The sequence below is a fragment of the Leptopilina heterotoma genome, unplaced genomic scaffold (assembly GCF_015476425.1).
Source record: "Leptopilina heterotoma isolate Lh14 unplaced genomic scaffold, ASM1547642v1 Lhet_472, whole genome shotgun sequence".
NCBI classification, from domain to species: domain Eukaryota; kingdom Metazoa; phylum Arthropoda; class Insecta; order Hymenoptera; family Figitidae; genus Leptopilina; species Leptopilina heterotoma.
Window position 1 is genome coordinate 1,109,497 of NW_025111099.1, and position 16,211 is coordinate 1,125,707.

At 30.1% G+C, this 16,211-nt stretch overlaps 1 protein-coding gene across 9 annotated transcripts in view; it reads right to left on the minus strand.

Annotated features, from left to right (window-relative positions):
- The window catches only part of LOC122507571, a 190,699-nt gene that overhangs the window by 160,732 nt on the left and 13,756 nt on the right, over positions 1–16,211 (minus strand). For 8 of the 9 annotated variants that reach the window (XM_043620362.1, XM_043620359.1, XM_043620361.1 and 5 more), the window contains exon 2: positions 13,074–13,397. In XM_043620362.1, coding sequence (XP_043476297.1) covers positions 13,074–13,157 — 84 coding nt within the window. In that variant the 5' untranslated portion in view covers positions 13,158–13,397. Of the gene's footprint in view, positions 1–2,657; positions 2,857–13,073; positions 13,398–16,211 lie in introns of those variants that run through there. The other variant, XM_043620366.1, reaches the window with a different exon arrangement.

A 16,211-nucleotide genomic window follows, 5' to 3' on the forward strand; every position in this document is an offset into this window, starting at 1 on the left:
TAAAATATTGAGAATGGAGCAAGTGAATGTGAATATCCTAAGTTGACTCCAAAAAAAGTTGTATTGCTGTTTACGCTATAACTCACAACAGAATCATTTAAAACAAAACAAAAAAAAGAAATGCATTTGTTAAAGGAGACGTTTCTTGAGGTAACTCTGAGAGGAATTTTTTTTATTTTAAAATTTTTTGTAGCACTTAGAAGCCAAAAAGACGATTTCCTCTATAAAAAATTGGCTAATTTGTTTATTTTAAAATTAGTAATTTTTTTAAAGCTCCCAGATATACCTGAGGAATTATGTGATACGTAAAAAAGAAGTTATTTCTCTTTTTATTTAACTCGGAAAGAATGATTTTTTCTAACATATATAATTTTCGACCTAATGATAAATTCTACTTCATATATTATTTAAATTGGTTTACATGGTCAAAAGTAGTGTTTTTTCAATACGTTTATGAAATAGCGTATGTCCCATTGAACATTAAAAGATTAAAGTTTACATGAATTAAATTTTTTGTTTTTGGATGTTAAAGAGCAGTGTTTAAGCTTTAATTTGGTCCTATGCGGACAGATTTACTGTTTCGGTTAATCTTTTTACATTCATTCAAAAAAAAGACGATTTGTTGCATTCGAGCGAGAAATCGCTGGTAAAAAATCGAAAAAAACGAGAATCTCGTTAAAAATACATGGAAAACAAATGAATACCTAAGTTCTGTCTCTTTTCTTTTATAAAAGGAGAGATTCTCGAATGCAACACTAAAAAAATGCGTATTTTTGGGTATTGAAACATAAATTAATCGAAAACTAGAGCCAATCCAATATTTTCAAGGTCAAATTCGTATATTCTACGGCTGTAACGGCTGTAACGGCTGTAACATTTTAGGCAACATGCAGTTGATGAAATTTATCATTTAATCAAAAACATAAATCCTTAAGTCTGGACCAATGGACTCTGATTGACATGAAATTTTAAATCAATATTCTGGAGATATTATGCATTGAATTAAAAAAATTTTAAAAATGCAAAAAACATTGAATACCATATCCCCCCTTTAGAACACTTGATTTTGAATTACACTGTAAAAACACTTAAAAATTCTAATTAATAGACAACCCGTATTAGATCAATTCTGCCTAATGCTTAACGGGTTAACGGGTTTGTCAAGCCTTAGTTTTAAACATTGGTCCAACATTAGCAACCAAGAATAAAAAAAAATGAATTTACAATTGTATAATATTTATTATTTATATAGTATTTATTATATAAAATAAATAATTATTCTGAATTTCCTAAAAAATATAGTGGCCATTCCCTGGAAAACCTAGAAAAGTCGTGGAATTTCTTCAAACGAAAATCGTAGAAACCCTGATCAAATGCTGGAATCTTTTGTTAGAACATAGTTTATCTGATGTAAATAAAAATATTTTTGTTTTAAATAAAAATATTTAATTTACGATAATTAATTAATTGATTATCGAAATCAAACAAATTAAAGTCTTATAGGTGATTATATTTCTCAAAAAAAGAAAATAATATTCATTTATATTTCAATAGACGCATAATTTTATAATCTTTCAAACAATCCAAGACCAAAATTTCTATCATTTTTTAAAATTAAAATATCACTGTAAAAAAAATGGTTCTAAATTAGAGCTGATTTCGGTATTAAAATAGAACAAAATTAGGATTTAGTACCAAAATTGGTACTAACTTAGTAATTTTCTTTCTACGGTGTGTTAATTTAATATCAGCAGCAATTTTTTTTGCTCGCACGTCGTTCATATCGACATTTTCTGACAATATAGTGTATGCTACAATTGAATTAATAGATTGAATTAATAGATTACAAATATTTTAATTAAAATGTATTAATTGTGATGGTGAATTATTTTACTGTCATAGTTGTCATTTCATTAATGCGGAGAAGAGTTTAGGAATTTAAATTATAGAAATGGCTTGGCTACATTTTTTTGGGCAAATGGGTCGTCTAAAATCAAAAGTTTATCGAATAGTGTCAATTTCATTACTTTCTGCGCGAACTGGACAGATCGTGAGTATTTTTGGTTCTGTAGATATCTCTCGACTATATCATTGATTTTTCAGCGATAGAATTTTTTTAAAGACTTAACGTTTTACGATAGTAATTTTTACTTCGGCATAGTTAATACATACGCATACGTCACAATTCTCCCTTTACTGACAACAATTTTTTCCCGACATTTCCCTGATTTTATTTACATGTAGCCACCCTGCTTCAGGACTTTTGGAAAATACCATTTTTAAATTTTTCTTCGCCCTTAAGGCATGTCCAAATTCAACTTTTGTCACGTCACTTTTTCATAAAACGAACTAATTCACTTTAATTTTTGTTTAGACTAAAAATTTACACCACAAATGTTTCCATTTCTGACTTGGTTAGCCAATTTTAAAATTAATTTTTTTAACGAATATAAGCAGTAAGTATAGAAGACCGAAAAGTGGAACATATTTAAATTTCCTTTATGACAATGGTGGACTAAATAAATAAAATAAAAAAACAAGATTCTGAAAATAATTTTTTTTATTATAAGGTATTAATTAATTTTTATTATTTTTTTAAAATAATGTTTTTAAAAGTATATTTTTAATTAATTTAATGTATTGAATTAATTTCTCACCTCCGGTAAAAGAAACTGAAGGTACATGTCGGAACTAGTTTCTTGCGCACATGTATATCCTGACATTATTTGAACAATTTTTTCTCGCTTGTAAGCTGTTTCACTAAATCTATAAGGACCTGCTCCTCAGCCGTCAAAAGCATTAACAGGAATCCGTCCGCTGTGAGGTCCACGGTGAGGAATTTTTATCACTCTATCACCTTTGTTTTACTAGAGGTGAAAAATTAATTCTATACATTAAATTAATTAAAAATACACTTTTCAAAAATTATTTTTTAAAAATAAAAATTAATTAACAATAATTAAAAAAAATTATTTTCAAAATCTTGTTTTTTTATTGGCTACCAATGAAAAACGAACTTTTTGAAACCCCATTTTGGTTTCTTGGCAGCAAATATTTGGTCCTAAGCTAGGCTGCCGATCATTGGCAGTAGCTGATAATTCCAAGCTAAAACCAATTGTGGTCCAATGTTGGTTAACAATCATTGTTCCAAGAATGGCAAGGTGTGTCCCAAGCATGGCACATAATTGAACCAATCGTTCATTTCCCATTGGGTTCAGTCTCTGTGTCAATTGCTGGAACGATACGGTGCAGCATCCCCCGTATGGTATAGAGATTGGAATTTTCTTGCAACGCATAGCCGACGCCTTTGCGTGAAAATCACGTTCTCTGCTACGAGAGGGACGCTTCACCGAACCGTTCCTGCAAAAGACACTGCGATTTAAGTATGTAGGGGAGACCGGGGCGTATTGGATAATTTAAATTTATTTTATGCAACTCAGGCGTATTATGGTCAGTTTATCTACCTGTACAGGCGCATACTAAGTTCCCGCTTATAACCCAGCGGTCAATAAAGTGCTCATTATTGCCCAAAGGCAATAAAATGTACCCTATTGACCGCTGCTCACAGGTCAATAAAGTAGTCATTATTACCCTAGGCCCCAGACAGCACGTAATGTTGCAGCAAGCTTGTGGCAAGCTTGCCGCGTAAGATTGCCAATATTGCCGAGCAAGCTTGCGGCAATATTGTGGCAAGCTTCAAATGTCCCACCTACAGGAAGCTTGCCGCGTAAGCTTGCAGCAATATTGCCTTGTAAGCTTGCTGTAATATTGCACGGCAATATTGCCGCAATGTTGCACTGTAAGGTTGTGGTAAGGTTACACGTAAGGTTGAGGTGAGGTTGTGGTAAGGTTGTGGTAAGTTTACAGATTATGGAAAAAAATGAACAAAATAATTAATAATTTAAATAATTAATAAATATTAATTAAAAAATGAAGTTTGTTGCTCTTCTATATTTTTGATACCTAACATGAAACAGAAAATTTTGAAAACAAACTTGGGGGCACTGGGATTTGAACCCGGGATAGACGCGCATAAACCTAACACCCTAACTAACTGAGCTAAGTGGGGAACTGAGGAAGAGAAACTCAATTTTGCTTTTAAGGAGTTAGTTAGCTTCTTAGTGCACCTTAATAGCAAAATTGAGTTTTTCTTCCTCAGTTCCCCACTTAGCTCAGTTAGTTAGGGTGTTAGGTTTATGCGCGTCTATCGCGGGTTCAAATCCCAGTGCCCCCAAGTTTGTTTTCAAAATTTTCTGTTTCATGTTAGGTATCAAAAATATAGAAGAGCAACAAACTTCATTTTTTAATTAATATTTATTAATTATTTAAATTATTAATTATTTTGTTAATTTTTTCCATAATCTGTAAACTTACCACAACCTCACCTCAACCTTACGTGTAACCTTACCACAACCTTACAGTGCAACATTGCGGCAATATTGCCGTGCAATATTACAGCAAGCTTACAAGGCAATATTGCTGCAAGCTTACGCGGCAAGCTTCCTGTAGGTGGGACATTTGAAGCTTGCCACAATATTGCCGCAAGCTTGCTCGGCAATATTGGCAATCTTACGCGGCAAGCTTGCCACAAGCTTGCTGCAACATTACGTGCTGTCTGGGGGGCAATAATAGGCACTTTATTGGCCAGGTGGGTTATATGGGGGAACTTTGCATGCACCGTTACAGGTAGCATAAAGTGGTCATAATACGCCTTTGTTGCATAATGTACTATAAAAGCGTTAAGTTTAAATAATTTTGCTTTATTTTAAATTAATTTGTAATCAAAAGTATCATTGTCTAGATAGCACCATATTTTGCGGAAAGCTAACGGGCTACTAACCGTGTTAAGTCCTGTAGTTATCACGTTTTGTTTCGTGTTAGTTTAGGTGATATGGATAAGGAATTTTGCGGAGAGAAAACTTTTATCTTTTGAAAAACAATTTGGGTGGACTGGTGATTGAACCCGTGTTCGACGGGCGAAAACGAGAAGAATCTATAATTTTATCGAAGATTCAAGGTCACTGTTATCTGTATTCACGTATGTCAAAAATTTGGCCAGAACCATTCCTCAAGCCCTTTTTTCAGCCTCTCTCAGAATCCGACATTTAAATTGCACAAGAATAAAATTTGAAAAAATTGTGGCCATTTTTTAACAAAAATCACGAAAGTTTTACAAAGTTTTTACAGTTTTTTGTCAAAGAAATATTTTTTTCATAGACTGCAAGTCTAAATATAAGCTGCTAACCTAGAAATATCGCGTCCGCAATACCCAAGCTTTACAAATATAAAACTTTTTTTAAAAATTTGAAGATGACGGTTTTAAAATGGCGGTGAAAGGAATTTTTTCAAATAAATGCATAATTTTATTTACGAAAACCAAAAATTTTTAAATTTTTTTGTAACTTATCATCCGAAAGTTTATTGGGTCACTGATTCCGAATCTGATGTCAGATTTAAAAATTCAAAATGGTGGATCTAATAAGGCGGTCAAAGTTTTTAAAAAATCATCTTATTCACTTAAAACTCGTTACTCGGGTGTTTTTGGAGTCGCTGATTATGAATCTGATGTCCGTTTTTCGAAATTGAAAAAGGCGATTCCAATTTGGCTCCAGGATGTTTAAAAAAAAGACGATCGAATCTGTTATAAAGATGATTTTCATTTGTTTTGCCATGACAACGAGATACATAAATACGAAGTATGACAAACTGACATTTGTTTCATTGACAAAATTTAGTTGTCATTCGCTTTAGTAGCTGAAAGTTTTTCTTAATTTTTACGTCTTTATTGTTATTCCTTATTCAATTTCTTCTCAAAAATTACACTGAGAAAACTGGAGTGTCAAATTCGGAGGTTCAAAAAGTGTATGTTTCCTTTGCTTATATGAAGAGAGTTAAATAGTCCTTCTAAAATAAATTTTGAATTGATAATGGAAATCTACTTGTATATTCTCTCCCATTATATCTGAGGGTTAAAAGTTGCGCAGAAAATGTGTACGATCTGATGCGCGCGAAATTATTTTTCTGACATTTTATGTATTTAATTTAGGGGTTAGGTTGCCATATTTATTCATTTAGCGCCGGATAAGAAAGGGATTTCTCAAGATGGTTAATTTGTCCCTCTGTTATAAACTCATTTTCCCTCCAAGAGAAATGGCACGAATATCTGTTAATGGTGTATTTGAACATTTAGATTGTTATCCAATAGCTAACTCTCAAATATCAACGATTTGTCCCTCCAGATGTTTAGTCCAATACTCCAGTTTTCTCAGTGTACGAATGTTTAGCAATGCCTCCTGAAAAAAAGCATTCGATGATGATGCTTTAGATGATGAATTTTTAAAAACTATACAGATGCTCAGAAATTATTAGAACACGAACACCAATATAATTGGACTTCTTGCGAAAATAGTGGTTATCAATGCCTAGAAAATCAGTATTTTCTTACAAATAATCAAAAGAAAAATATCTATCATACTTCAACAAAGAAGCTTTTCGAAATTTTTTTTCTGCTGAGATGAAGAATTATAATATCGAATCATCATCTGAAAATGGTCTGCACCTTATAATGTCGGAGCTAAATTCATTTTTTGGGATAATTATTCTAAATACTTTTAATACAAGGACATGTGATGAAGATTACACAGGCACACAAAAAAAAAGTGTCGTGGCCGAGACACTACAGTAGTATATTCCCATGTATTTTTGGCTGCTGAATCCGAATCTGAAGTCCGAATGCTCAAATTGGTTCTTTTTTTTGAGTTATACTCAAAAAACGACTCAAAACACGAATTTGAACCAAAAAAATTAAAAATTTTTTTTGTGACATGACAATAGCATATTTCCATGTATTTTTTCCCGCTGAATCCGGATTCGAAGTCAGAATTGACAGATGTGCTCAAAATTATGAGCTAAACTCCAAAAACGACTCAAAAAACCGAATTAAAATGACGAAAATGAAAAATTTTTTCTGTGACATTGCAAAAGTATATTCCTATGTATTTTTGCATGCTGAATCCGAATTCGAAGTCAAAATTGACAGATTTGCTCAAAATTTTGAGATAAACTCAAAAAACCACTCAAAAAAAGACTCAAAAAACCGAATTAAGATGAAAAAAATTTTTTATGACACTACACTACTATATTCCCATGTACTTTTTCCCGCTGAATCCGAATTCGCAGTCAGAATTGACAGATTTGCTCAAAATTTTGAGATAAGCTCAAAGAACTGATAAAAAAAGCGATTTAAAATAAAGAAATGGAAATTTTTTGCTATGACACTACATTACAGTAGGGGAGGGTAAGCTACATTGAACCGGGTATTTTATAAAGTCCAAGAACTAATAAAATTTTACTAATTTCGATCAGGTTTTTGTATCAAAATTAAGCTGAAGTACTCCTTTAGTTAATACACACGTTACAAACACAAATTATTATGATTAAATAATTAAATTTAATTTTTTTCTAACAAGTCACACTTTTCTTATTTTGAAGGATGTGTGTCTACATTGAACCACCTCTAATAACTAATAAAACACTACAATTTACTTCAAAAATAATATTTCCACTTACACATTGTAAAAAATCTTATTTTCCACTAAAAAAAATAGAAAATTGTTATTTAATTGTTATTACTTGTTAATATAGGAGATTAATGTATTTTAATGTCAGGTTAGGTAGGTAAAGTGACAGTTTGAGTTTATCTCGTTCACAATTGTGATGAAAGCATGTCTTCCAGTATTTTTCTTACTAATTAGTAGAGCAGACAATTTTACAACTCTTAAAATTGAAAATTCTTTGCTTTTTCGGGTGGTTCAATGATGCCGCACTCACTGTATTCACATGACATTCACAACAAAAATTGTTTATAATAAATTTGTGTAAGATTTAAAGTTCTTTATCACATCGGAATATTGAAGTTGACACCCTAAGCGAAATAAATCGCAAGTTTACTAATTTTTAAAACTTCCTATTTCAATAAAAAAACGTCATTATAATTCCACCAAATTTTTTGTTTTGTATACGTGAAAAACAGTTTTTTTAGTTTTTCTTTGTAAATAATAAACCTACGTGCCCGAAATTTTTGGACATAGTTTGTTTCAGTAAAACTAACTTATATATTAAATAAGAAAAAATTTCACTCAGTCATTTCTCAGAAAATTGAAGTGGTTCACTGTTGACGCTGGTTCAATGTAGCCTACTCTCCCCTATTTCCATATCGGATCTCGCATTTAAAGTCAGAATTGACAGATTTCTGACTGATTTGCTCAAAATTTTGAGATATACTCAAAAAACTGATAAAAATGTAATTTAATATGAATAAAGGAAATTTTTTGCTATGACACTACACTAGTGTATTCCCATGTATTTTTTCACTGTGATTCCAAAGTCAGAATTTTCAAAGTGGCTCAAAATTTTGGATTTCATTAAAAGTGCTCAAAAACATGCATGCTTGTACCTGTAACCAGGGTTTGAGTTCTATCTCTTATCTCAAAATTTTGAACAAATCTGTCACTTCTGACTGCGAATACGGATTCAGCGGGAAAAAGTACATGGGAATATTACTATATTACACTACTGTGTAGTGTCATAAAAAATTTTTTCATCTTAATTCGGATTTTTGAGTTTTTTTCTGAGTGGTTTTTTGAGTTTATCTCAAAATTTTGAGCAAATCTGTCAATTTTAACTTCGAATTCGGATTCAGCATGCAAAAATACATAGGAATATACTTTCGCAATGTCACAGAAAAAATTTTTCATTTTCGTCATTTTAATTCGGTTTTTGAGTCGTTTTTTGAGTTAAGCTCATAATTTTGAGCACATCTGTCAATTCTGACTTCGAATCCGGATTCAGCGGGAAAAAATACATGGAAATATGCTATTGTCATGTCACAAAAAATTTTTTTAATTTTTTTGGTTCAAATTCGTGTTTTGAGTCGTTTTTTTAGTATAACTCAAAAAAAAGAACCAATTTGAGCATTTGGACTTCAGATTCGGATTCAGCGGCCAAAAATACATGGGAATATACTACTGTAGTGTCTCGGCCACGACACTTTTTTTTGTGTGCCTGTGTTATTGGTCAATGAGTACTTAACTTCAATGCCCTATATCGTTTGATCGACAATGTCCCGTAACCGTTTTTTACAAATATAAACGAGCATTAAATACTCTAAATTTAAGCAATTTATTTGAAACAAACCAATCATATTCAGGATTAAAATTTGGGGATTGTATGATGCCGATATGGTTTTTTATAATTCCTAATCAGAGATACCAGTATTCCTCAAATAATGAATTTTTTGACAATCCAATAAATTTTTAAAACTTTGTCCGACATATTGGATCCATCATTTTCAATTTTGAAAAACGAACATAAGATTTGTAATCAGCGACCCCAAAAACCTCGAATAACGAGTTTTAAGTTACTACGACGAATTTTCAAATTTTTGACCGCCATATTGGATCCGCCATTTTGAATTTTTAAAAACTGACATCAGGTTCGTAATCAGCGGTCTAAAAACATTCGGATGATGAAGTACAAAAAATTAAAAATTTTGTTGTGTTTTTGTAAATAAAGTTATGAATTTTCAATAACATGTAAGTGAAGTCCATATCAATACGTCTGATTGAATTTTCAATAACATTGAGTTGAATATTCAATAGCAACTGTAATTGGAAATTCAAAAACATAGACATAGACATGGAACTGAAAATTTAATAACATGGAATTGAAATTTCAGTAATATAAAGTTGGAAATTCAATAACATAGAATTGAGAATTCAATATCAAAGAATTGAAAATTCAATAACATTAATATGAAAATTAAGTAAGTTTGACCAGTATTGTGTATGAATACAATAAAAAAATTATTTTGGGGAAAAATATTTCTAATAATGTAGGAATTATTTCTTTTTTGTAAATTTTACAATTAAGGATGAACATTTACCAAGATTAAAAAAAATAATTGTAGCTTATAAAGATTCTTTTTATTTCACAAAATATGTTTGATTACAAAACTATTTTACAAAATATTTTTCACAAACCGTCGGGTAATGTCACCTTGAGTGGACCGCCTAAGCTTTTTTTCGAAAAAATTCTTTATGAAAGCAAATTAATCGGAGGTTTCTATTCCAAGCTTTAGTTTCGATCCCAAGATAAGTGTTTATACCATAATAGCTTTGATTTTTTTTTATTTGGAAAAAAAATTGACTTTTAAAAAAGAGCTAATTTTTAAGGAACGAAAAAAGTGTAACCTTGAGTGGACCACTCCTAAAAAATTGCAAAAGTTATTCTAAATTCTTTAATGTATTTAATATTTCTGATAAATTAAAACAAATTTTATGCTTATGCAACTTCAGACCATGTATGTGTCGCAATGTTTACAAGTAAAACCATTTTTAATAATTTTGGCACATATCACATCAATAACACAAAAAAATTAATAAAGAACATAAAACATAGTTTTAAACCCATTTATTGTCAATTTATATATACAAAAATGGTAAACTGACATTACAAATGGAAAAACAGGCAGTCCACTCATGGTTACAAACAGTGGTCCACTCATGGTGACATGCAACTTTTGATAGCAGCCACCACAATTTTTTTTTGAGTTAAAATTATCACTTAATTAAACTAAGACAATCAATTTAAATATTCAAAGTAGTAGAAAAAAAATAAGTTACACTACCGGCGGAAATTGTGCGAACGCTAACATCTCGAGCTATTAAAAAACACACCCGCACAGAAAGAGTCATAACTCGGTTAAAAATGAAGCTAGATGCTTTTTTTAAATTGCATTGGAAAGCTTATTAAATTTCCAATGAAATACCACTATTTTAAGTTGTATTGCATAAATAGAAAGCGAGATATCATGTTATGAAGACAAAAAAATAATTTTATTTTTTTCGGAATTTCTTACCCTGACTCCTGGCAAAATTTAGAAAAGTTAATGAAAAAATTGTTACTTTTACAGACTATTCCTTGTAACCTGAGCTTTACATAGAGACCAAGAACAGCAAAAAATATTTACGGGTTCCCGAGATATTACAAAAAGAGTCGGACCGTGCGAAGCAATGTTTTCAATCATCGATTTCTCTAATTCGCCGTTGAGTGTGGCTGTGAAAAAAGTGTCGAAAATTAATTTTACCAAGTACATTCTTACTGGGATCCACTTTTTAAATATCATCAGGGTAAGAAATCCCGAAAAAAATAGAATTATTTTTTTGTCTTCATAACATGATATCTCGCTTTCTATTTATGCAATACGACATAAAATAGTGTCATTTCATTGGAAATTTAATAAGCTTTCCAATGCAATTTAAAAAAAGCATCTAGCTTCATTTTTAACCGAGTTATGACTCTTTCTGTGCGGGTGTGTTTTTTAATAGCTCGAGATGTTAGCGTTCGCACAATTTCCGCCGGTATAGTGTAGATTAAAAAATTCACTATTGCTGTTCACTATTGTTTAATACTTATAAAATATAAATTCTTTTCTAACAGTGTAGCAGCTTATATTTTAACTTTGAGTCTATGAAAAAAATATTTCTTTGACAAAAAACTGTAAAAATTTTGTGTTTTTTGTTAAAAAAATGGCCACAACTTCTTCAAATTTTATTTTTGTGCTATTTAAATGTCAGATTCTGGAAGAGGACGAAAAAAGGCTTTAGGAATGGTTCTGTTCAAATGTTTGCCATACGTGAATACATAGAACAGTGACCTTGAATCTTCGAAAAAAATCTGTCTTTTCCGTTCTTAAGGGGTTAACTTGTAAGTAGTTTTATTGATTGAAATAAATAGCGGAATTTAAAATAGTTTTTATTGCAGATCTCTTATAAAAATTAAAACATTTTATTATTACTGCGATTAATATTTTGAAATAATACTTAATGGTATTTAGTAACATTGATTAAATAAACAAGTTAACTAGTTAAATTAATTACATTAAATTTCTTATCAACACCTCGTCTTCCTTGTAAATATCGAAAGCTTCGCCGTTAAGTCCTATAGACTGGATCAGGGAATATCTTTTTTATCACCGACATTTTTCGGCTCATCTTTAGAAATTGACCTTTTAATATTAAAATTTTTTGCAAAATCCTATCACCATTCTAATAGCTGCTGCATTTTTTAAACAATTATAAATAATTTATTACTTATATAAATTATTGAAAATCTTGATATTTGTTAGGGGTCTTCCACAAACTAGGTGGCACTTCGAGGTGGTGAAATGCCATATTTACTTTATTAATTAAAAACGATTTTTATCTATATTAGGTTGGTAATCTTGAGCCGATATATTGAAAACCATATGGCTTTGCAAACTCGTGTTAACATGCCAAGTATTAGCCACTATTGGTCTAATATTGGTTGTCTTTATAGGACCGTTGTACGCAGTTTAACTCCTACTAGGCCATAAACCAATACGAAATAACGTTTAAAATACTTAATTCGACTTAGCACCACGGGAAGTAGAAGCTCAGCAGTTCACAGTTGATAAAGAATCACTATTTGTATTTTTAACTATAATTGTCTCTACCAAGTTTATACGTTATTAGAGTTAAGTTTATATCTGCTGATAACTTAACAAAAAATCTGTATGCCTCCAATTAACAAAATCAGCTTCAACTCAATTATAATCACATAGTTGTTTCCAGGTAGGAATTTTTTTTTAATGCGTATACTACAACTACATATGTAAAAACATATTACAAAATATATTGTATCAGAGAAAATTGAAAAATCATTCAAGCATCAGTTTAACAAATATTTTTAATTGCTCTTTTATTTTACAGACCAAAAAATAATTATTCTGTGATATAATGACTTTAAATCAACTGTGAACTACGAAGCTCCTGCGTCAATAGTTGTGTCCCATAGTGCATCGTCGGACTAAATTTTAAATTTACATTTACAATTTTTAAATTTTGATAATTTTTAAAAACTTTTTGGCCTACAAACATCTATTTTCTAATTTTATATTTTTGCCAATTTTCAAGAAAAGTGAAAAAACAGTTATATTTAAAAAATAATTTGACCAATTTTAGAAATGGAAATTCATCTTTTTTGTTATTCACCTCTCGTTTGACGTCGGCGGGATCAAGATGGTCGAGAACAAACTCCTGAACGTATTCTCTGGCGAGGTGATCCTCTGCTTCCATCTTAACCTCGTCGACCTCCGCCTCCTGGTGTACCACCTCTTTTACCACATTTGCTACAGGAGCATAGGGCAGTGATTTTTCACCTCGACAACCACCACCTTCCCCTCCACTTCCGTCGCCTCCTGGACAACTTGGATTCTGTTTTTGATGCGTCGTGATCACTTTTTTTTACACTATCAATAAATCAATCTCACCAGTTCTCTGAATTTCAACTTTTACGAAAATTCTAATTTTTGGAAACTACAAAAAAAGATGAGAAAAAATAAAAGTGTTTGCCTCTTAATTTTTTATAAAGAGATGCTATAAATCAAACATGAACACAGAGAGTTTTTTTATTAAAGGAGAGATTTTTAGAGTATATATATATATATATATATATATATATATATATATATATATATATATATATATATTATTTTTAATGTCAGTATAATATATGGGTGATTCTACAAAAGAGGGAATTTTGATGTCTGAAGCATGTTTTGTATATTAATTTTGGAAATAATAAATTTACTTTTAATGAAAATTGTAAATCTTAATGGTTTCTATTATGGCACAGAAAAATACCGATGAAAAAAAATATTTGTTTGCAAAAAATACACATTATAGTGCTAAATTCTCATTCGTCTGGCATGTCCCTTTGGGAGAATGACAGTTCATATTGAGAATAAATGTCACTTTTCAAATGTTTTGCGGAAAATTCATACTGAAATTAGTAATTTTGAGTAGTTGTAAATTACTAATATGGAAATAATTATGACGTTTCTCTATATCTTATTTATAAAATATCTTCGCGAAACGCGAAGTTTGTCCCCTGAATTTGTTATCATTCGTCTGGCAGTGCAACAAATGTAAAAATTATTAAACATCAACATTCTGATGAAGTTACTGTTCGTTGTAGTTGTTAATTAAACTAAACTAAATGTGATACCAATCGGGTTTTATTGAATCTTCTAATCTATTAACCAAGATTTCTCAATTTGTGACGGAGATTGTGTTGTGACCAGACAAATTCTCATTCGTCTGGCATACATTTTTTAAAAAAATATTTTATTTTTTGGTTATTCTATAAACTTATGTTTTGTAGATTATTATTCTTTATAAGATAGTACTAAAGGATTTTTTCATTTAATGTTATTTTTCTATTTTTTAAACAAAAAATGCCAAATTCTCATTTGTCTGGTTCTAATTAAATTTACAAGAAATTGGTATAACTGAATTTTCAATTTTCATTTCGCATAAATAATTATATTGACATAAACAAACAAATGGAATAAGTATTTTTTTATATGAATAAAGTTTAGCCCACTAAAATCAAAGTACCCAGGTAGAAAAATTTAATGGAAGCCTAGATATATGCTAGCGCCACCACTGGAATTTGTATGGCAGTTTATCTCGCCGAAGTCTTCTAGCGCCTTGCATGGCGCGAGCACTTTCTGCTAGAATGCAACATAACCACAAATATCGCTGTTGCATAAAATATCAACGGTGTTTGTTTTTTTGTTAAGGAAATTTTAAAAAATATTTTAAGTAATTAATCTAACAATTTATCACCAAGAATAACAATAAATACTTTTGATGAATTAAACATATTAATTTCTCTAAATTCAAATTAGAAAACATAACCTCGAACTGGATTTATGTTTTCTTTATTTTTAATTGACCTGTCAGAACAGTTTTATTGGTTTTAAATAAGAACATAACTTTTGCAATTAAATTATAAGTGATTTTTTAATAATAATTTTGACTTTTGGAGATAATTTTCATAAACTAATATGTATATATAATTCCACAAGTTTAAGAAGTGTGATTACATTTATTAAAACGAAACGTGTAATTAATTCTTTAAATATGTATAGTTTCCATTGTAAACAGATAATTAGTAAATATTTTTTATATATACTTTTATTTAAAGTCATCAAATGAAATGACATATAAGAATAATTGTTTAATTCGCGAAATAAATTTTTGGCAGGTGAGGTTATGTACATTCTGTTATGTTCGCATTCTAGCACTGCGAGCAGAATGCGAGGAAGGTGCTAGAGCACAAAAGTGTTTCAAATGCTGTCAGCGCCACTACAGCGCAATGGCGTGCGAGAGTGGCACCTTACTAGCGCCACCAAATTTTTCTACTAGGGTAGTTCTTTATTATTAGACACTTGAACTTACTTTTACAAATTTATGATTTGTGAAATTGTGTTTATAGAAACGAATAGACCATCCGTAATTTGTTATAAACAATTATTAATTAAAGTACAACAAAAATTAATTAAACCGATGACTTTTATTGATCCTCGTAAAAATCGTTACTTAGGGGTTTTCGGGGTTGCTGATTAAGAACCTAATGTCAGTTTCTAAAATTTTTCAAATTCAAAATGGCGGATCCAATATGGCCGACGATTTTGGAGAAACTTAACATATTCGTCTGAAAATCGTTACTCGGTCATTTTCTGTTTCGCTTATTACCAATCCGAGGTCAACTTTTTTCAAATTAACCATTGTTTTTATAATTTAATTATGTTTTTTAGTTCTACTAATACATTTATTGTTCATAGATGTATAAAAATAAATAAATAAATTTTAAATAATTTTTAATAATCATAATTAATTAATTAATTACAATGTATTATTATTATTATTATTATTATTATTATTATTATTATTATTATTATTATTATTATTATTATTAATTATTAATTAGTTACATAAATTAAATAAAAATAAATTCATAAATTATTAAAAAGTAAATTCAAAATTAAACTCAACGTTAAAAACTAGAGGTGTATTCAAAGTATTTAGTATTCGATTTTTTCGGGTACTCGATTTCTTTTCAGTCCTCGGAAATTTCCGTATGCATAAAGTATTCCGTATTTTAAATAATTTTGAACTATCTGATTCAAAAGTTGCGAAAATGTTGGTAACTTGTAAATTGTTAGTTCTAACTTTTCCTCTAGATTCGATAACTCCGTCAATTTTGTAAACAAACAATTTTGTGTCTGATTATGTGCCGAATGTAACATAACCTATTATCTGAAAAAGTTAGTTTATTATGCA